This window comes from Cyrtonyx montezumae, unplaced genomic scaffold (genome assembly GCF_038088225.1).
Source record: "Cyrtonyx montezumae isolate F1298 unplaced genomic scaffold, pur_monq_1.0 scaffold_10, whole genome shotgun sequence".
Classification (NCBI taxonomy): domain Eukaryota; kingdom Metazoa; phylum Chordata; class Aves; order Galliformes; family Odontophoridae; genus Cyrtonyx; species Cyrtonyx montezumae.
The window spans coordinates 22,779,838-22,803,081 of NW_027071826.1; the positions used below are offsets into that span (position 1 = coordinate 22,779,838).

A 23,244-nucleotide genomic window follows, 5' to 3' on the forward strand; every position below is an offset into this window, starting at 1 on the left:
TGATTTATTAGCTAAAACTTAACTAAATTTCATTAATGTGTGTTTGGTTTGTTTGCCTGTAGCTCTCTGTTCACAGCAGTGTATCTCTACTTTCATGACTTGGTAGATATTTGTACTGAAGTCATAAATGTAGATCTGATTTTATTATTATTCTTTGATAGCTCAAGTGACTATAGAGGAAATCACTCCACTTGTTCCTCCTCAATCTGGAGATAAAGGGCAAGAAGACTTAACAAGCTATTTCTTAGAAGCGCTTTTGAAATACATAGTAATTCAGGTATGTTCTATAACTTCTAAGCAAATAAACATTAAACAGCTAATATCTGTTTGTCCAACACAAATAAAAAGGACCCTGTTAGCACTCTGTATACTGCAAATGTGTATAAAAATATCTTAAACATTCTCTCTGCCCTGAACAAGTCCTTCATGAAAAGCCACATCTCTTAAAAAATCTTTACACAACTTGTGAAGATTCACTCGTCTATTACCACAGTGTCCTCCATCACTTTGCAGTGTGGAGAAGAAACAAAGCTGTCAGTCATTGCTAGAAGGGCAGATTCCAGCTCTCCTCCCATTTTGCTCTCTCCATTCTTTTGGTTTTCTTTATCTGGTTAAAGGGTATTGTCTAGGTTTCCCAGTGACTAGAGATTTAGTTTTTTGGACTAAGGTGAAACTCCTGACTGAAAACATTGTATTTTTATGATAAGTTTCTAACAAGCCTGAGCAAATGTTGCTGACCTCTTTCATAGACTTAAACTCAGAGTAGATGATAAAATGAAGTGATACAAGGTTGTCAGACACAAAGATTTGTAAAACAGGGACAGCCAGTATTTGTGCTTAGCATTGTCTTTCCTTCATCTCTCTTTCTAGCATTAGAACTTTGTGAAGCTAAACGTACAACTTCTCCATTCTCTAACAGAAATTTTCAATAACTTTCAGTAACATTTTCAGACTTTCAGTAACAATCGGGGTAGATTTGGCAAAGGTGCTTTCCTGAAAAACTCGTTCATTTTATTTGTGGCAGGCCTGACATGATTTGACAGGCAGGTGAATTCACCAGGACATCATGAGAAATTTAATACTGGGTCATTGTCTGATTTGTGTTTGACAATATGAAACAAATACAAGTACCTACTATAATGGTCAAAATGTGTTAAATTATCAAAATAAATGTTTAGGGTAATGTGAGTGATTGCCCTTTCTCTTATAAAGCATTTTGTAATATGAAAACAGTTTTATTAAAACCACCAAACAATGAATTCAGCTTTATTCTCTGGCTTGCTTAATGTGACCATCAAAGCAGATGCATTTCTATCCATTTCAGTATTTGATGTGTTCCTTTTGGAGGGAAATGGTCTCTGTTTCATTGTAATTTACCAGCTAATTTGTTTCATCTTTCTAAGTGTTTATTAAAATGTGTATGATATTGTTCCATAGAAATAATATATAAAGAGGCAATTTCATCAGACATCTTTCTTTTCTTAGTGTTTGCTTTTTTTTTTTTTTTTTGAAGGTTAAGAGTTTAGAATGGAAGAACAAGGAAAACCAGGAAAAGGGATTTTCATTTTTATTCTCAAATTTTAAGAAATATTACTTACCTTCTATTTTCCCAAACATCTGTAAGGAGACCAGCTTATATAACCCTATACTTGGTAAGTGTATACGACTGATGAAGTAATTAATCATTACATTTCCTCTAACATAGAACATGGCAAAACAGTTTCTTGCTTCAGTTACACTTCAGAGAACATTCTTTGTGTCCTTTCATAAGAAACACTGAGCATATTGTGACTTCTGTTTTGTGATTTTCAATTCTCTGTAGAAGAAATTGATCTCTTCATTTTTTTTCTATCAATCTTGCTGTATTAAACCAATTCAGGTAAATTGAATGTTGTAAATACATTTCTTTAATGTAACCTCTGTTATTCTCGGAAGAGAAACTAATTATGTTAAGACAAGAAGTTATACTGTAGTATACTGCTCTCTGGGAGATGCTGACTTTATCCATACAGAATATGTACAGATAAAGAAACATGTTTGGATCATACTCCACCTGTTCAAGAGTTCAGTCAGGGCAAAGTTAGTTATGTTTTTGTATCAACTGTATTTTTGCCATGACCTTGTGTTAGGTGGAGGAAGCTAGGTTTCAACATCTTTAGAACAGACTTTGCTAAAATGCATCTTTCCATACAAAAAGTTGGAATTGTAAGTGTTTACTTAGCAAACCCAAGTGTGGGTTTTTTTTTTTTGTTTGTTTTGTTTTTGTTTAGAGGTTTGTAGCCCATTCTTAAGTAGAATGTTGTTTGCATATCCCAACCTTGGTATCTCAGCTTTATATCCAACCACGTGCAAATTGTAAGCAAGCAAAGCCGTATGACGTACTTGGGTTTTTAGATGCCATTTCATTGCCTGAATAATATGTACGCATCACCACTCTTCTTGGATGTTGATGCTGCATCTCATAAAAATTAATAGTAATATCTCCAGCCACAATTCCATGTTCTAAGATCAAGGTGTGGGAAGTATGCTGAAACAGTCTTTCTTGCTGCCAGTCCAAGTATGGATTATGGCCTTGTATAGAGATGTGTATTTTAAAAACTGAGATGGGTGTTCCTGCAAGTGGAAGACCTTTCTCATGTAGGGGAAAAGGAACAGTATAAACCCAGTCATAAGCAATTGTGGAACAAGAATTATGTGAAGATACTGAAGAGCTTCTCTGATGAAATAGCTTCAAGTGCTGCTGCTTTGAGGTCTTTGAAGAAGAAATGTGGAAACCTTATCTCTTTCTATGGAGGTCTTGATTGATTCTTCCACAGAAGTACTACTGTAGTCCTTTATTCTCCTGTGAACCATAAACAAGAAACCTGAAAGGTCTTAGGACAATGAGAAAGAAGAAATTAACAAAGATCTTCAAAACTACTGTCAGTGCCTTAAATTGTGCAAAGTCAGAAGCAGTCTGGGGAGGAGTACAGTAACAGATGCAACAGAAACACTGGTAAGTGGAATAGAAATTTTCCTTTCTGAAATTCTTCTCCAGCATTCCTCCCCCACAGTAATTGAAAACTATCCTCTACTTGGCAGTTCCAAACAAAAGTGACAAATCATTTAGACAAAAATTAGCAAAAGCCTGGACACTGAGCATGTTGATTAAAAATGTGTTTTTATGCTACTGGGTTAATATTTACGAAAAATCATGAGGTTACAAATAAAACAGGAGTTTTACTAAGCAGGCATTAGTACACAGGCTTTGTTGGAGGTGGCATATTCTATAAAGAGTTTAAGGAAGTTACGGTGATGGGTATTCAGTTACAGGAAGCTGACGTGCCTCCTCCAAGTTCTTGGAGTCTCACAGGCATGGAAGAGCAGTACAGTACAAAAGTAGAATTGTTTTAAATGTCTTTTATCAGCTATTCGTATTCTGTAAGGTGTTATTTGGAATATGGGTTTCAGGGTCGTCGTTACTTCTGTCTGTTCTATTTCCAAGACACTTAGAAGAGCTTATTCATTTACAGGTAAGCAAGAAGGTAGTCTGTCCCATAGCAATCTGTGCTCCTCACTGCCTTAAAATGTAAGCATGATCAAAACTGCCAAGTGACCACCATTTTTTTTTCCCCTGATTTTTTCATTTTCTGCTTTATATAAAACTTGGCTTAAGCTCACACTGAGTCCATGAGTGAAGCGGAAAATTAAACAAAACAAAAAATGGAAGGTTGGGGAAGGGAAAATTTTCTTGTATTATTTTAGTTAATTCAGTAAACTTCTGATTTGCTTCTGTTTTAGGTCTGTGCCCTTACACAAAGCCCTCACAATACTTTGAAGACTGGCAGAAATGTGAAAGAACAACAAATAGTTGAAGGAGGATGCATTTGAGAAACAGTTGCAGTACATAATAGAGTTGAGAGGAATATATAGAGAGGCTGTTCTGGGAAGATACTATGAAATTACAGGAGACTGACTGTAAATGTCTTTGCAGTACACTAAGATATATTCTGTGTTTTCAAAAGGGTGAAACAACTATCCAGGTGCTGTTACTGCATAGCTGGGATAACCCTTTGCCTTCTACTGAATGCAACAGATGTCAGGGGGGACTAATTTTTGTGTCTTTAAATACTGCACTACCAGGCACATTGTTTTTTCACTGATAATGCAGTAATATGTATTGCAGTTTAAGATGGATAATTTTTTAAAATGTTCTTAAGTTGCTTCTTTCTACAAAGTGAAGATTATATACTGTGCTATATTTATAGTAAATAAAAACTTTCTAAGCTGTTTAAAAGTGTTCTGTTCATTTGTAACTTATGTTTTACATGGGTGGTACGCAAGTGTCATGTGGTTTCCTCTAAAAATAATACTTCTATTAAATTTACTTGATGTAATTTTAGTAATGTTTACAAAACATACTTTCAATTGAATAGTGCCGTGTTGATATTCTCTGGTTTTGTATGCCTCTCTTGGAGGAAATGGAGATGCACCAATTTGGATATTCTCGATTTTGGTGCTGGATGTTGTCTTACGTATTTGTAATATCAACAGGAGACTTTGTCACAGGGTGGCTGTGAACTTCAAACATCTAAAAGTTTATATGATTATCATGAGATAATCAGCTGTTATCTAGGCAGTTATTACATTTCTACTGTCTGGATTTAGTATTCCTGGATTAATGACATCATATATAAACCAAAAAAGTAATACTGGATCCTCAAAAAGCTGTTGGCCTAACATTAGGAAGATACAGATGGCGAACAACTTGACAATTTCTAATGTGGCTACTGTACATCTTCTTTGAATGCTAGTGCTTTTATTTTTGAACTGCCTTCTGACCTACTAAAAATAGTAGAACCATGGAGTGTATCTTAAGTGTCCAATGCATCATTCTCCTTATCTGGATGGGATCACCATTCTGTTTTTTATTTTTATTTTTTTTATTTTGGGCAGGGTGGGGGATTGCATGGTGGTATCCCAGATAATAACTGTTATACTGAAATACCAGCAGTAAGATGTGCTCTGACAGCACTCATCTTCTTCAGTCCTCAGCTGCATTTTCACTGACTGTATCAGAGCAGATCTCCTACTTGCCTTTCTACAGTGAAGAACTGGGGAAAAAAAAGTTGGCACACTACTCTCATAGAAATGCCACTCATATTCAGAAGTCTTGTAGTCACTTCTGACTGTCAGTTTTCATATAGCACTGTTCTGTATTGAGTTGTGAAACCTAGACATCACATTTTGCAGTGTTGAGCTGGCTATATATATGTCTGGAATTCAACTGGGCTGTTTGATACATGTGCTTACCAGAAGGCCCATTATACAGCGTTTAAAAACAAACTGTTTTTCCCCTCCTGCATGCTCTAGCACATTTTTAGATTTTTGTAATGTTTTTATTGCAATTATGGATACCATCCAAGTTGAGTTTGTAAGAAATGTTGCTTTTTTTTTCCTATTAGATTCATAAGTACCAGTGGCACTGTCAGCGTCTGTCATTGCAGGGGCTGAGAACCAGGAGATGTAGAATATAGTCACTGCTGTGCAGAACATGGGAATTTTAGGTTATAAATCCTGAATAAGTCAAAGTTCCTTAAGAGGAGGATTGTAATCCCATGAGGCGTTGCATTCCTTGTAAGCTAGTGTGATTAAGTCATATGAAGGTGCATGTGCCCTTGCTTTGACAGCTAAGTCCGGCAAAATTATATAATAGAAACGTGGTATTAGATGGAGCTGTGAGATTTAAAGGGCTCAGGAGCAGAATTTCCCATTGTTGTGTTATTCATCTTTCACCTATTTCAGGACCAAAAAAGTGTTTTTATTGCAGCTCCTTTTAGAATATGGTTTGGAATTCAGGCTTTCCCATTTCAGCCATGATTAGATGTTAGGATCTGCATCAGTAAACAACTGTTGACCCTTATTGCTAGCTGTATCGGTGAACTGCAGTTTGTTGCAGACAAACAAATGTTGCTGTGGTTTCATTAGAATGTGTGATGGTGCATTGCTTCTAAACTGCCTCTGTTCACCTAGTAGATTTGGTAGTAGAAAGTTAAGTGGCTAACAAGGCTCTTAAATGTCTGTAGATTTGGTATGAGTCACAGATAAATTGCTGTTTAGTAAGTTAGCCATAAACATTTCTTAAGAATTAAAAAAAAAAGACAAAACCTTCATTATATGTGAAAATTTTCTAATATAGGATGCATTCTAATCTGCTTAATTGTTACTTTCCTTCTTAGAACTCATTTGTACTTTTCAGTGCAACTGTGAAGTAGTTATTGGGTGAGCTTGCGCAGGTTTCTCTTCAAATGTTAAATATAATGTGCAAATTAAAAATAAGGCTGAAATCATAAAAAGCATGCAAAATATTTTTAAAATTGAAGCAAGACTAAGGCCATACAACAAACGACTTCCTGATAAAAATTAAAGGTTTTGCAATAGCAAAAACTGTTTGCTATCTGTTGGATTACTAATACATTTTCACTCTAGAAGAAAATGACAGCCTTTTGAATCCTTATGGGCTAGTTTTGGGATTATCTATTTCATGGCCATTTCAGCATGACTTGGAATGTGTTGCTGAACAGTGAATATGAAGAAGCAGCATCCCTAAATGCTTGCGTGTATTGGTTATGGTTTTAAGATTTCTTGTGTGTTAGAATCATAAAATGGCTTTGGTTAAGCGTAGAGCTTTCTCTTTGCACATATTTTAAAATGCTGTATTTACTTACAGATATACCACAGATGAGACCAAAGCCACACTATGTAATGGTTAAGAAAGATGCTGAAACCAATGAGGCAATATATTGCACAAAGGAACCTTTTATTAAGGCTCGTGTCATCGTCATTCGGTGGTTGGTGTCTTTCTGGCTTGAGCCAAAACCCCATACAGGACCTCATATTCCTGGGATAGAAGGTGAAAATGTGCCAAAGAATATTCAGGTAAAATTTTTTCTTGTTTTTATGTTTTTCTTTTAATTGCATTGCCAGCAGCATGAGATATTTTGATCATTGTAATTAATAAAGAATTGAAAAAAGGAATGTCTAAAAAAAATTTCTGCTTAAGAATTCAGTTTAGGAGGAGTCACTGTAGTTCTTTTTTCTTCTTTTTTAATCTGCTAAATATTTGTGTTTTAGTTGAGTAGAGGTGAAAAGCTTTGAAATGCAGTAAATTTTATATTTTGTTCTTCGTGAATTCTCTGTACTGTTTTAAAGTATACTTCTGTGTGATTTGAATTGTGCAGTTCAAATTCTATTACTAAAACGTTCTATGAAATACTTTCTTAATTTCTCTTTCAGAGAGCAGCTGCTAGCATGGCTTCAAGAGAAGACAGCAAAAATGACAATACTGACAAGCAGGATAGAAGTGCAGAGCCAGAGCAATCTCATTCTAATACAAGTACTCTAACAGAGAGAGAACCAAGTTCTTCTAGCCTCTGCAGTATTGATGAAGAACATTTAACTGATATTGAAATTGTCCGCAAAGTCTTTTCTTCTAAAAGAACTAATGTTAATTTTCTAACTGAGATTTTTCGACAGGTAAAAAGCCTTCTTTAGAATACAAGAACAGTAAAATTATACTATAAGTGATCATCATGTCATATTATTTTCAAGTGTATTTGCTAACTAGAGCATTATAAAAATGTACATTTTACTGTTTTGCCTTTAAAATTTAAGAATTAGAAAACATTTCAGAATCTTTCGTTCTTATGTAGAATGTCTCTGGACCCTGCTTTTTGTAATTCTGTTTATTTCATAACCAGCTTGAGAGTGTTTTGTTTAGACTTTACAGTTCAGTTCAATAGGAATGTTTTATCTTTCCATACATCAATCCCATAGCTGTTATAACTCACAACCAAACTTAAATATAAGCCTCCTTTAGGAGTACGCAGCTGTTCAAGATCTGTTTTGGGAGCACTCAATTGACCTTACTTTGACAGTATTCATCAGAAAAGTGAGACAGATGGCTACAGAAGGTAACAGATTCTGCTTGTAATTGTACTGCAACCAGAAATATAAGCTGAACATACTCAAAATACTTTTTTGTAGCTGGAAACTTTACTACACAAATTTAAACTAAGAGTATATACCAGAATATTAAGTCTTTCTTTGTAATACAAAGATACATAGCTTTGAGTTCAAATCAAGAGAATGAATGGAAGATAGACTTTTTTAATGCCTTTTGGAATAGTCTTAAAGGTAAAGATGTTTTTCCTAATAACCTTAAAGAAAAACTTCTTTCAGTTGAAATGCAGACACAGTTTTCTTTAAAGAACAATAAGCTAAACATTAAAAAAACTTCAGTATTTCTGGATGAAATTGATATTCTTGAATTAGGTGACTATCAGAAGCTAAACAACTTTGAAAAAATGTTGAAGAAATTGGATGCATGTGTAAAGGAAATAGCAGACTTACTATATTGAAACTGCCATGTGGGAGTTGACAATTTGAGACATATGTAGATTCTAAATTAATGGAGCTATAGAACTTCTCCCTTTGTTTTCCACACTTATTTCTAGTGTGATATTTTTCACCCTTATTTTTAGTGTGATACTCATATGACACATCCATTTTTGGAAAGAGAACTTATTTGTGTCAAGTGGGTACTCCTTGGAGGCGTAGTCAGTTTTCAACACTCGCACAATAGACTCCATAAAACCATGTGCTAATGCAGTTTATCTGTTGGCTTTTTTTAATACTGTTAGGTCATTACAGTCTTTGATAAATGTACTTATAGCTAGTTTAAACCTGACTAATATTAACAGTTCCTTATCTCTGACTACTTATTACAGGCACAGCAGTTACATAAAACGTCCTGAAGAGGGCAGAAATCAGCCATCATGCTGACATTCAAATGATTTTTAAAAAAAACAGTAATTCTGAAGTCTTTTCAGTGAATCATTAGTTTTAAGGCTACTACTCTGAATCTCTTTTAGATGGGAGTAAGATATATGACTATGAGTAATGAATATTGCTTGCATTTTTATTAGCAGTTTAGAACTGATTTAACTCTACTCTTCAAAGACCTCTAAATGGAAGGTATCATAGAAGAAGCTTCTACTCATTTCTTTTGCATACTTCTGATGAGTATTTAGGTTTTAATTTCAGCATTCCAGACACTGAATAGATTTGCCTGTGTGGATTCTCACGTGTATCTCTTTGGCAGTGAAGTTTTCAAGTTTTCTTGATAAAGCATCTCCTGTCCGCGCACTTTCATATTACAGATTAAAAAAGTGAGCGAACATTTAGGCTTGTGAGAAAGTTACTAGTTAAAATCCTACAGAAAGTTACTAGTTAAGATCCTACAGTGGTTGTACTTTTTTTTTTTATCCCTTAGAGCTTGCACATTATAGTGCACTGCTTAAGTGAGTTTGAAGTTGATCTTGTTGCTTCTTGACTTGATACACTTTGTACCTTAAAATGTTCTGCCCTAGGTGTAGCTTGAAGCCACACAGTTTTAGGTATTCTTTCAAGTATTGTAATTGGGTTTTTGCTGATTTCTTTTTCTACTCCCAGGCATTTCTGTTGCCAATATGTGAAGCAGCTGCCATGAGGAAAGTAGTAAAGGTGTATCAGGAATGGATTCAGCAAGAAGATAAGCCTTTATTTATGAAAGAACCTGAAGAAGTAATGCAATGTGCAACTGTAGATTGTGATGAAAATGTTGTAGACCACAATTCATCAGAGAAAGCAAAAGATAGAGAGGAGGTAAAATATTGTTGACTGCTATTTCTGCATCTTTTGCATAATAGGCAGAGGCTGAGACCAAGTGGCTTTCTCAACAGACTGTATGTGGTTTAGCTTGATGTTAAAGCATCTGTTGGGGGAATGAAGCAATGGCAATTAAACAGTATGTGTATGAACTACCAATTTGCTCCATTATCTGTAATTTCTTGTATTTTATTCAAGTTTTAAAATTAAATATATATATTCAATATATAGTTTGTATAGTAGTAAAGTATGCTAGCTTTCAGCTGAGAACAAATTATATACAAATAAAATGGTGATGAAAATAGCAGGTATTTAACTAGATTCTTGAAAATAATTCCTACAAGCCTCTTAAAACACAGTGTTGTCTTTAAGATAGATGTTAAACTTCTGTCTACTGTTTATTATTACAAAGTTCTTTCTTTAATACAAAACCTAAATACCTGTCAAAAAATCAGTGTGAACTTTAAGAGCAAAATATTTTTCAGGAAAAAGCTATGAACTCCAGTCACGTTAGAAACTCAAACTGGGCAAGAAATGGCTGTTACCAAGAGACTTTGCACAAACTGTCTGAGGTTGACTCTGAAGAGCTAAATGTACGAGCAGGAGTGCAGTCAGTATTACAGGTATGGAATAGACTTGATATTTAATTTTCCTCTTGCTAGTAAAACTCATGATATTAGTACATAAAGAATGGAATACAATATAGTATTCTTACAAAGGAATCCTGTGCCCTTTTAGAGGGCATGTATTTCTTCATTACTATTAACAGATTTGTTGAAAATATTGAAGTGCTTCAAATTCATTACATCTATTTTGTTTTTACTCACAGGTTTTTATAATAAATTCTTCCAACATATTCTTTCTTGAACCTGCAAATGAAATTAAAACTCTGCTGGATGAACACACTGACATGTGTAAACGCATTCTTAATATCTACCGTCACATGGTAGTTCAAGTTACTATGGACAAGAAGACTTGGTAAAATGCTAATTTTTTTATCTTATTATTTTACAAAATAAATGTGAAAATGTTCTTGGTAGTAAACACAATAGGACAGTATTGACTGTGTGAATCAGTTTCTCTAAATCAATAAATTCATGAGGTTTAATATCCCAGGCAACTTGCCATACAGGAATTGGTGAACTCCTCTGCTAAAGGTGATAGTAAACACTAGCTAGTTTGGGACAGCTTAGCCTCAATAAAAAAAAGAAATAAGCTGGTATACATGGACTACTATTAAGTAGCTAGTGATGGCTTTTTTCCAGGACATTTTGCTCAAGTACTGGACTTCTAAGTATGAAGTCACATATGAAGCTTCACAGTCTTATTTGAAAATAGACAAATACATTCAGTTCAGTCTGGATAATTACTTAATGATATGTGGGTTGCTCTTCATCTGCAATTAATTTCAGCTTTAGACATTTGTGTAAGAATCCATTTACTACTTAACTGTGTTGTTCCATTCCAGTGTTTAAGTTGCATAGCAGGAACAAGGGACCCTCTTACCAAGTCATCTGCATTGTTTCCCCCTTTCTTTTAAGTAATTGTCTCTAATAACGTAGTATATTGCCACCTTTATTGCAAGGAAGCAGTAGCAAGGGGATATGAAATGGCTGATTTATTCCATTTTAACGTGACTTGCATTCAGTCTGTCACTAGTATCTCCTGGGTAAGTACCTTAAATGTCATGTAAGATTTGTCACCTCTCGTGAAGTAACAAGTAATCAACAATGGGGAATTTGGGAAAAACAAAAGAAAACAGATCCCACTGAGTTGCTATTTTCTTCCTTATTTTCTCGTTTTAAAGATGTGACTTTTGACTGTGATGATGGTGATTCTATGCCACACAAAATAATTAATGAAGCATAGTTATGATAATGTTACATTGCCAAAACCTGTCATTTATTAAAAAAAAAAAACAAAAAAAACCTTGTAATTTCATAATTTTTTTTTTACTATAACCAAGTTAGGCTGTTTGCAGCATATTTGAGAAAATCAAGCTCAGCCATTATCTTTAGAAGTATCTTGGTATATACAGAAATATAACAAAACGCTGACTCTAATATTGCTTTGCAGGGAACAAATGCTACTTGTGCTGCTCAGAGTTACTGAATCTGTGCTGAAAATACCACCCCAAACTTTCTTGCAGTATCAAGGAAGAAAAAACTCCACTTTAGCAGGAAGACTTGCAGGACCTCTTTTCCAGGCAATTAAACATAAATTCAATTTAATTAATTCAGTTTAATTTTAACCAAGATGCATTAACTCCTGTTGTCTGAATTGTCAATTTAAATCATTAATCATCCCGATAATGTGAATGGCATAGGTTAAGCATCTGGCTACACCTTAAGCTGTCTATCATTAATGGCTTTCTAATAATTGTTTTCACACTACAGTGAAATTGAAAAGAAATGCACTTCATTAGTTGAGTTCAGGTAACTGGAAATGTATGCAGTGTTAGTCTGCTTCTGTTACTGAATAGAATTTTAGCCAACACCAGCACAAAGTTTGCTGTGCTATCTATGTCTAATAAAGTGATTTTTGTATTCCTTTCCATAAGCTATTGTAGATGATTTCAAACTTCGTATTTTCAAAATGTTGTTAAGATACCTTCTCTATAAACGTATAATGTCCTCAGATTCTTTAGTAGGAAAATTAAAAACAAAAAAAAAGATAGTGAAGTTACAAATGTGATGAGAACAAATTGAGAACAGTGTTATAAAACTGTCAAAACTTGTAAGATATGAAAAGATATTACAGGAGTTAAACTAGTTGTTCCTATATTTAAATCAAAAGAACGTGTTCTTCACATTAATGTAATACTTGATTATTCATGAAAAGTCTGTGTGTAATGGCGAGGAAATGAGCACAGAAATTTCTGTCAATTAAGTACTTCTTTTTAAGCAGTAATGTTTGAATATTGTCATCTTTTGTTGATAAACCAACATTTCTCATTTTACTCTTTTAGACTCTTATAGTAGCTTGGATCAAAGCAAATCTAAATGTGTACATCTCTCGAGAGCTTTGGGATGACTTACTGTCTGTCATGTCGTCACTGACATACTGGGAAGAGCTGGCCACTGAGTGGTCACTGACAATGGAGACACTAACTAAAGTGTTGGCTAGAAACCTGTATAGTCTGGACCTCAGTGATCTGCCATTGGATAAGTTGAGTGAGCAGAAGCAGAAAAAACACAAAGGCAAAGGTAAGACAACATTGTATGCTCATAGTAAGAGTTTGGGAAGAACTAATGAGATGTTAGGTCAGTAGAGCTTTAGTCTAGTATACCTAATTAGGCCTATTTGTCACCTAAAATAACATAATAATAAATTTGTTAAGATAAAGCTGCTTTTTATAACCATCACAAAATCCTACCAGAAATGTTCAGTCCATCAAATAGACTGGTACAGAATTTAACTCTTAAAGGTGTGTAGAATTAAACCAAGAATTTTATGCTGCCCTGAGTTACACCTTTCTACTGTTATCAAAACAATTAAATAGTTGAGGCTTCAATTGTAGTGTCTTGAAATTAGTGAAAATTACATGTCTGGTGACAATTAGCTAGGTAGAAAGTGACTATTGCAAGCATGATTGGAATATTGATCCTGGAATCTTATGAGTCTTGATTAAAGGTGGAATGTTAGATGAGTGCAGTTTTGAGCACTAACTCACTGCTAAACTATAGTGAAGATTGGTCTTGTCAAAGTGACTGACTGTTGAGGTGAAAGTATACTAGTGCCATATTAGTGGTATCAATTTTTAAACTAATTCCTAAATGATGCAGAAAATACGCTGTGGGACAAAACATAGGGAGAGAGGGTAGCTACTTGCTTATATTGTTACTGTTGAGATGGGAAGTCTGTCCTTCTGCATAGAATGCTGAACTGAGATCAGCAAAACCTGGATTCCATTCCCAGATTAGAAACTGAATTTTTGCATATCACAGTGAGAAATGATTTCTACCTTGCTTTAGTCTTCTGTAAAATGTGAATAATAGTTCTGATCTTCTTGAAAAAGAGCTTTGAGATCTAATAGCAAGAGACAGAACTATGTGTAAGATGAGTAATAAGGATGGAGAAAAAATATGGTTTTAACCTACTTTTTAATCTCTCTGTATTCTGAATGATATGGTTCTCCATTCGGACTTGTGGGAAAGTACTCACTACTTCTTTAGTGAGTGAGAAATAATCCATCCCTATCTTAAAGAGAATATTGCTATAAGCTGTTTGTAATAAAGACGTTTTGCATGCTTTCCTCATCTTGGGCACAGACATTATTCACACTTTCATTTTATTCTTCTACTACGTGACTGCTGAACAAACGTACTTTTTTCTTCAGTTGACCTTGAGATTTTGTTCCAGACCATGCATTCTTGTTTGCCTGTAGCATATAGATTTCTTCATTTGTCCATAAGTTAGTTTAAAAAATAAGTATGACATTGGATAAGAATGTGTATTTTTATTTTGAATATAGTCTTTAAAAGTATTTTGAACTGTCTGCATCACCCTTACATAGCCACGTGAGAAGAGTTTTATGTTAACTTTCAGTAGCAGAATTACAGAGAAAGCCTCCATTATTAATTATGGGTTCCAGAATTAATTCTAGTGGGTTTTGAAAATAGGCATTTTCTTAAATGCCAATATTTTTAGCCATGCTTATTTGTTAATAATAATGAATGTGCACTATTAAGGCACACTTTCCAAGGAGATGCCCTTTAATGATTGTAATTGTGATCACAATTTGTGATCGTGAGTCAGTTCGGTGTGGGTAAGGAAATATGTTGCAAATGTTTTTTTCAGTTCACTGGGACTTTTTTTTTTAACAGTTTTTGGAAGGCTGCTCTTTTGAGCTGTATTTACTTTGATCTAAATGTCAATTCTGAATTTGTTACACCTTTTCTTAATCTTCTAAAACTATTCTTTTTTGTGTGTGAATTTTTAAAAACTCATGTTCTTTGAGCCCACCATCTGTTTTACTTATATGTTTGGTGTTAAAATATCTTGTCTTTATTTCATGTTCCTCAAGTCACAAAGTTATTTGACAAACAACTGCATTGTTAATGGTATGTAATATATGATTTTGCGTGTTTTGTCTAATAGAAACAGCAAATATTGGAGGAAAAATTTCAATAATTACACATTTTGTCTGTGATTGTTTGAAAACCAGTTTTCATGTGATTTTGGAATTGATTGATCACAAAAGAAAATCACAATAGCTTAACAGCAACAGTGTTTCTGAAACAGTTTCAGGATCCCTCAGTAAATGCTGAGTGGGTTTAGAGACACTTAAAAATAAAATAGTAATTTGCTGTTTAGCTTTTAAAATCATGCTAGCTCTGATAATTTATTCTATCCAATATTAAATCTCTCTGAAAGAACACAACTCTCTGGTGATACCAGCATAGAAGTATATGGATTTGCAATTCTATTTTTGCAGGAGTTGGACATGAATTCCCTAAGTCCTCTGTGGATAAGTCCTTTTCTAGAGGCTGGAGCCGTGACCAGCCTGGACAGGCACCAATGAGACAACGAAGTGCTACAACCACTGGATCTCCAGGAACTGAAAAGGCGAGAAGCATAGTACGGCAGAAAACTGTTGGTATGTATCTGTAAGTGCTGACATAAGTGACATGTGAGAAATGGGAAGGAATTAATAATAGGTTTTGTGGCTAAATGGTTAACGTTTTTCCACAAAAGTATACTTTCTTAAATAACTAGTTGAAGATGTAAGTGTAAATTGTGCAGTCTTGCATGTTTTGGAGATAGCTGAATAGCTTGCTGTTACTATAATTGTAGTTATAAGTAAAAGTAATGCAGTTATGGTTTAATTTTGAATAAGCTTGATTGCATGCTTAGGCTACATTAGAAAAATAGTACCATTGTAAGAGTATAAAAAAGAAAGCTGGAATGGTTTGAGCAATGCTATAGATAGGTGGCTCTTTAAGTGTATGTTTTCATAAATAGTGCACAAAATAGGTAGAATATTTTCCAACTGCAGAAATAAGAGTGCAAGAAATACATATATATCTGCATAGTTCATAAAACCTGTTGTCTTTTACTGTACCCTGAATTTTGTGTTAATGAGAGATTGGTGCAAATGTGTGCAGTTCACTGTTTCTGAAGTGTCTTCTTTTAATTTCATTACTTGCAGATGATCTTTCCTATGTTAGAAATGAGTGATACTAGACAGTGCTTTAGGTGGATTGCTCAAAAGAAGACTCATTTACATTTGTATGATTTGTGTACAATACCTTATTGAACTGGACTTCAGATTTCTTTATTCTCTTTTCTCATCTTGAGGATCTCAGTGCTATCCTTTATGTGAAGGAAGGTTAAACTCTCTTCACTTTTTCATTTAAAAGAACTTATGCCTTTTCACTCTCTCTATAATAGTAGTTGCTTCAGTCCTTGTGTTTTTTCTTCACTGATACTTCTTGGGAGCAGGTACAATCTGACACAATTTAGGAAGCAGGAATGCATATTAGCAGTTGAATATATATGCAGTTATATTAGCTTTTCAGAAATTAACGTTATTCTATTCACAAAGAGAAGATTTTTATTTTTTTCTAAGTCAGATTATTTCAACAACATTTCTATGTGAACACTTAAAAAAAATTATATTACTCCATTTTTACATTTTGTTTACTAGTAGCATCTGAAGACATCTATTTGGGAGGCAGAGCTGATTAGTAGTAAGCATTACTCCAAGAATGCTTATTTCATGCATTCAGATGCTGCACAGCTTTTCCTTTATCTCATGATGACAGCTCTACCTTGACTCAACAGTTTTCCTTCCAATCATGGATACTTTAAATGTAATTTCTGCTTCTCTGTAAATAGGCTGTGATGAACTGTAGCAATGTTTTTCTCTTTAAGTCTTAATTGTCTTAACAAGGTAAAGCCCATGTTAAAATTTCTCCCTCGATTTCGTCCTCTCATACTGTTATTTCAGATACTCTGTAAGAAGGCTATACCACTTGATCAATTTTATAATGGTTTTGTTTTTCTTCTGTTTGAAAGATGTCTAATTATATGATGTTAGCCCTAAAATCATTGAGTTTATCTAATCAAGCTGTGTATTGACCTCATAAGTAGCAAACTAATCTGATTTTTGTTTCACTGTACTTTAGCTTCCTTCATTTGGTTCCTTGTCTACTTACATATTTGATATTAACAAGCCAAGTTTGTATTGTAATAACCAGTTAAAATTTCAGATCTAAATACCACCTGTGGACAAGCATCTCAGTATTGGTAGGGTAATTTTAAAAGATTAAAAGCCCAAACTTAGTTGCCAGCTCTTTAGTCCCAAACTTTTCAGTTTTTAAGATGTGGATGAAGCTTATGCTACAAAAGCATATGTCCTTGTTACTGTCTCATATCTTCTAAGAGACCTATTCAGGTGTTTCCTAACTTTTTACCATTTAAAACAGGGTCATGTATTAAAAAACCACTTGACAGTAAGTTAAATTTTCTTCAGAGCATTTTGCTGGACAGATTGTCTCCTTCAATTTATTAGTATGCCACAAGCAAAATCTGGAACTGAGACAGACCTTGGATGATATCTGATATATAGTATATTTCCTGTGATTATGAGTAATATATTCTTTATATCTGAGTAGGGGAGATGTGCATGTTGAATATTTTATGGTAAGAAAAAGCTGGGATTTCTTTTTCGTCTGTTTTATGTTGTACACATTTTGTGTACATCTGCACACCTTTGTTTTTTGAGCCATCTTCATGCCAGCGCACATCTATTGCTGCACCAAGTTTGTGTGTATGTGGTTTACTCAAACAAAAATCACAGCTTTTCTGATATGCAGTGTGTACATTTTTAGCCTGAACTTATGTAAAGTAATTTTTGGTAAAGGGCCTTTAAATGTGATATGCATATGGGTTGAAAAATCTTCTGTAGGGTCAGGTCTGGAATTTATAGCCTAGGCAGCAGATTCTAGTCCTATAAAAATATCAGGATGGAAAGAATTTGGGATTCCATTCATCTGCTTTTTTTCTGTAGTCAATAGTGGAAGGTTTTAAAGCAACAAATACCAAGTCCCCATTCTGGTCTCAGACCTGTCTCTACTTGGCTTAATGTGACACATCTTGTTTAAAATAAATATCCAGGGAGATCACATTTTCCTTTTACAGCATCTCAAAGTTATTTTACCTTTAAGTTTCTCTAAAATTTCCACCTTCCAAACAGTCAGTGTGAAATTCTGTCTCCTCTTGCTTGAATTAATGTAAAATGGTAGGAAAGATTCAGTCAAATTAGAAATGACTCTTCTTTTTAATGATTTGTATGCAGCATAGTATCCAATCTCAAAAGTTTGGTCTGTTTTCTATATAGCTTGATTTTTTTGTTTGTTTGTTTGTTTTGACTTGCCTAGATTCATTTAAAAATGCATAATGATGAATGCAATGCAGCTAACTATTGCTGTATTCAAAATTCTAACATTCTGTCTCTAAAAGAGAAGTTACAACTGTGCAGGTAGTTGCTTTTTTTTTTTTTTCTAAAAGAAAAAAGTTGCTTTCTGTCTTATGAGCTTAAGTGAATGGCTTCATTTTTAAAACATTTGTCTTTCTGAATTTTTTTTTTAATTGATGTTAAGATTCTGCTTAAGTTGTGCTGTATGTGTCAAATGTGTTTTCTGCTTTACATATGTTGGCCTGCTCAAGTTGAGTGTTAGGGACAGTTCTCTAACCTGATGTGCAAGTGTGACGACAAGTTTTTCTGTACTCCATTCTGTTCTTATGATTCCCATACGGATCAGAAGCACTGACATTTTGGAGGGTATATTCCATGTTGTTTTGAAATTATGCATACAAAAGTTCAAGACTACTTAAATACTGTGCTGGCAATGTTTAAGATGCACTGAAGTTTCCTTAAAATAGGTTTATCAATAACTATTTTAGCGTAAGTTTTCAATTTTGCAAAAATCTGAAAAGGAAACTGTTTGAAACTATGAGTATTAATTTCTGCAGAGCTTTTGGTGTACTTTCAGATTGAATGCAATATATCTTGCTATATCTTAATCTGACAAAGGAAATTGAGCGTAATGAGGGTTCACTTCAAATCTGTTGGAAAAGCTATACTTAGAAGCTTGATCCTATTGCTACAATTCTTATGTAAGCTTTCTTCGGGGACTGCTGGCAGGAGGTGAGATACAAACAGGCTAATTAGGATCAGTTTAGCAAAATTCATTTGATATCTAGTAAAATAAGAATGTAACGCTTTGTGTTGACAGTTTCACTACAGTCTCTTCATTTTTAATGCAGAAGTATACTGTACTGTATTGGAAGTTTCTCCACATATAATCACTTATTTTCTTATTACACTTCTGAATCTCTTTCTGAGAATCTTGAGTTCAAGACTACAGGTGTGGGTAAAAATTAGAGATACTTGTTTATGAGAAATCCAAAGGAAAGTAGAAAGATATAGATGTAGAGTAAGTTGTTTTTCTGTTAAAAAAAATCTAAATTTCTGAGTACTTGTGGAGTGGTTTAAACTTTGATTTTTCAACCCTTGATGCAATGGGAAAGAACTGTTAATTAGTTTCTTGGTTTTAGAATGCAAAATCTCTGTAATAGTCATAATAAAGGCATTGTTACTGCTTTACATAAAAATTTAAAACTCAGAATGTCTTATGTGTCCACTGATTTTTTTCTTTCTTACAGCTCTGCCAATATCTGCCGTGCTGAAATGTTTTAATTTTTAAATTTTCTTCCTTTTTATCTTTGTTTTCTCTGTTGCTGCTTTTTCTGTGACACAAGCCTTTCATTATAGTCACTCTTCTTTTTTCCTTCCCCACTTCTTTCTTTTCCTTTTTAAAGCCATGAGAAGCCGATCCATTGGTGAATGTGCTCTGCCATCGGCCTATATACGCAGTGCTAAAAGTGCTCCTGTTCTGATCCATACTTCCAAACCCTTCTTGCCTGATATTGTTCTCACTCCCCTTTCTGATGAGCTTTCAGGTAGTGCCACCTCTGCTAATTTCTGCACCCCCTTTATCACTTTTTTAAACCTTCTGCTTTCAAATCCTGCAAAATCATTAATTTTTTGAAAGTAAAAGTATTTGGGGGATGGGGGGAGAGGGGAAGAGATTAAGAATGAATATTTTGAGTTATGTAAAATATCATGCTATTTTGCAATTCATTCTGGAACTGTTAGAAGTTAGTGCTGTGCCAATGTTTACTATCATAAAAATTAAAATGAGAAGGTTATCTTGTTTTTATAATTATTTGGTAAGCAGTAATACTACTGCTATCCCTGGAGAGTACAGCTAAATCTAAAGATTTTGTCTGTGATTAGGGAGGGAGGAAAAGGAGAAAGTTTTAGTTTGACCTGCCATTTACATTTTTCTACTTAAATTCTTCATTTCAGTGTTGGATTTCATGTGGCCAACCATGATAATGATATAATTCCCATGAAAAAAGTACTTTCTAAAGTGTATGGTATCCTTTAATATGCTTTACAGAATGGCTGATTTTTATTAACATATAAAAAATTATATATATATATATACACACATATACAGTTTTGAATTCTGAAGTGATGTGATTTGCTTATTTCTCCAAATTATCTGTATTTACAGATTTATAATTTTCTGTAATGTTATGTTTGATCGTGCAGGATGATTGGCTATAATTTTTCACAGTAGTTTTCTTTGGATAATTTTCTTTCAGCAAATAGATAAGATGGTTAGGATTAACTCATATAAAATGTTACAGATAATATTGTCTTTTTTTTTTTCTTTTACTGCAGCTGTTCCTTGGGTAGAAATTAAAGTGTAAGGCTGACAATTATATTATGTCTTTGTCTCAATGAGTGAAAAACAAAGAGTTCATTGGGAAGGCTACATACAAATAGGACTTAATAATTAGTAATTTTTTTTGTGAGGAAAATAGGTACTTTTTTTTTGCACTTCTTGAGTGCTTCTGTTACCTAAGAAGTATCAAGAACTGTATGCTGAAAATTGTACTTTATTATGTACTGCCAGAATGTGCTTGTATTTTTGCATACCTATCTCCTACCTCATTTTGAAAAGCTGTCTTTTCTTTCTGCCTTCAAGCAGAAAAAGAGAAGGTTAGGTTGGTGTAAGGAAAGTTGCAATCAATTGAGATTAGCTAGAACTGCCAGTTTCAGTCCCTTCTTTACTCGTGTATATTAAGTAGCAGACTATTTCTTCCACGTACGTGTACTGTCAAAGATACAGCTCTCTGCAGCAACCATTCTGATGTGTTTGGAGAGTCCCATTTTGACTGTAACTAGCGTGCCAGTGTGAGCTCTGATTTCCAAGGAGGCTGTTCATTTGGATTTTAAAACACTATTTGTATTTTCAGTGCTGGTACTGCAATAACAATGTATTTCTTCTGTTCTACAAAAATGAATTTTCTATTGGCACAAGCACTACAGATTTGTATGAAAATATTTGTGTATTTGTATGTGCTGTTCACACATACATGAGCACCTATTAAGTAATACTGGATCAACATTGAAATAAATCTAGCTGAATTTATTTCAATGTGTGGAGCTGCTTGGCATGCTTTTGGACTTCTCCATACAGTAATTTTTAACATCCTAGAAAATCATAAGCACTGCATGCTTGCATAGTATGCAATCTTTAGGCTGGTACTTTAGTTAAAATAGAGTTTATAAAACATGAAAGATGCATTATTGAGGCCCAGGATGAGATCAGTTTATCATATTAATTTCATTGATAATAATATTGCACTTGTTTAGATGCATCCTGTGATCCTCAGATGCTGCTTTCATTAAAGCCAATTTCTTAAAGCTGCACAGAAACTGTTTAAGAATAATCCATGCTAATATCTGCCTAAATCAATAAAATAATCTGAAATAACAAACATAGCTAAAGAGAGGCACCCTTCATTTCAGATGATATTAATCTGTATAGTTAGTAATAAGCTGAATAGGAACATGCTTTTTGCTGTTGCTGAAAGCTGAAGAGAGAGGAAAGGGTTAATAAATTGTGCATTATACAGCGATTTTCAGTTCATGTTTATTTTCTGAAGGAGCTTGTATGTCTACTTTCTTTTTCACTGTAGACTTCTGTGTCTTGTCTAGTAGCTTCTATACAGTTCAGTAAACTTCGAATCAGGTCTAAGTTTAATTTTCAAATTATAACTTCCTTGAAAAATTGAGCATGGAAGTAGTGACTGTTCATCTTATTTCAACATATAACATTAAGTGCAAATGTATCTGATTCCTCCAGGTTATGTGCTTTGCTCAGAAGGAAATTATGACAAAATTCAGTTTCAGCTCTAACTTTCTCAGAAAAGTATGAGCACTTCAAAATGGTCATTTAAGGTGACTTTGGATTATCATAATATTGTTGAAATAGGTGTTGATATCTATGAAGTAATCATCTGAAGTCTTTTAAAATCAATTCAACGTAATTTCTTTATTTTGGCAATAACGTCAGAATTGATAGAGGCATTACAGGTTTAAATTGTGTGATATGCTGAATTTAAGTAAATGCAGTAAATTTAAGGTCCACTGCAGTGCTGAAGGTAAACTTTCTAGACAGAACAACAAGGTAAGTCTGTCTGTTGTGGGTGTAAGTGTAAGTAAGTGTTGCTGGTGATAATTTAAGCTCTTTATTGTTATTTCTGTTTTTAAAAGCAATGCTACAAGTGATAGGTTTTAAAAAGTAAAACTGGAGAATGAATGCTTCAATGAAAATGAAGCCAATGGAAAACTGACTAAGCTGTTTTTACCTTATGTTTCGAGTTCTTATCCCATTAAAAAGTCCTGAATTTATGCAATTATTTGAAGAAACCCTTGTCCTTGCCTGTATCATTGATTTTTATAGTATGCAGTATTCCTATTTATCAAGAAATTTGATGAGAAGTATGAAAGTCATTTATTTTGGTGGATGACATGAAGTGGGCTGAACGTACTTCTGTACATTTCCTCAGAGTCCCATGTCGAAACCACAGTTATTATTGCAGTTAACTATGATTTATACTGATGGTGGAGTATTAGTAGCCTCAATAGAGACAAGGAATTATTAATTTAAATGGTCATAACAAATGTTCTTGTCTTGTTTTTAGTTAAAGTGATTTTACTCCAGTGTTAACTGTTGTGTGGCTGCAGGATTTGTTCAATAGCAGGGTTCTTAATTTGATAATTCTTAGGATTTCCTTGAGTAAACCTGGAAGAAGATGGGGAGGTTAGCTTCCATTTAGTATTTAGTTTTGCAATTTGAAGATGAGATGCTTCACAAAGCATCCTTTTAGGGAAAAAAGTTCTATTATAAATATATATCATCCATAATTTATAGTCATCTTCTCCAGCTCTTCCCTGTCATTTAAGAACTTAGAAGAAATATTTCAAAGTCCTCGGGTATTTGCTATATTATGTTTGCTGTAATATTTATGACTTTACATTACTTTTGTTTCTGCTATTTCAGTAATTTAAGTGTATCCACACAAGTTATGAAAAAAGTAATAGTTTATCTCTTAGTAGACCGTTCTAATTTGCCAGAAAACTTACCTGTTCTCTTTGGAGTTGTGTTTTTTTCTGAAGATGTAAATTCC

At 33.9% G+C, this 23,244-nt stretch overlaps 1 protein-coding gene across 2 annotated transcripts in view; it reads left to right on the top strand.

The window, feature by feature from the left end:
- The window catches only part of RALGAPA1 (Ral GTPase activating protein catalytic subunit alpha 1), a 115,439-nt gene that overhangs the window by 17,129 nt on the left and 75,066 nt on the right, over window positions 1-23,244 (top strand). Inside the window, exons 7-17 of one of the 2 annotated variants that reach the window (XM_065752798.1) lie at window positions 162-277; window positions 1,514-1,652; window positions 6,710-6,918; window positions 7,276-7,515; window positions 9,493-9,684; window positions 10,173-10,310; window positions 10,517-10,665; window positions 11,764-11,893; window positions 12,656-12,893; window positions 15,125-15,286; window positions 19,516-19,656. In XM_065752798.1, the coding sequence (XP_065608870.1) occupies window positions 162-277; window positions 1,514-1,652; window positions 6,710-6,918; window positions 7,276-7,515; window positions 9,493-9,684; window positions 10,173-10,310; window positions 10,517-10,665; window positions 11,764-11,893; window positions 12,656-12,893; window positions 15,125-15,286; window positions 19,516-19,656 (1,854 nt within the window). The remainder of the gene's footprint in view (window positions 1-161; window positions 278-1,513; window positions 1,653-6,709; window positions 6,919-7,275; window positions 7,516-9,492; window positions 9,685-10,172; window positions 10,311-10,516; window positions 10,666-11,763; window positions 11,894-12,655; window positions 12,894-15,124; window positions 15,287-19,515; window positions 19,657-23,244) is intronic. The other variant, XM_065752806.1, reaches the window with a different exon arrangement.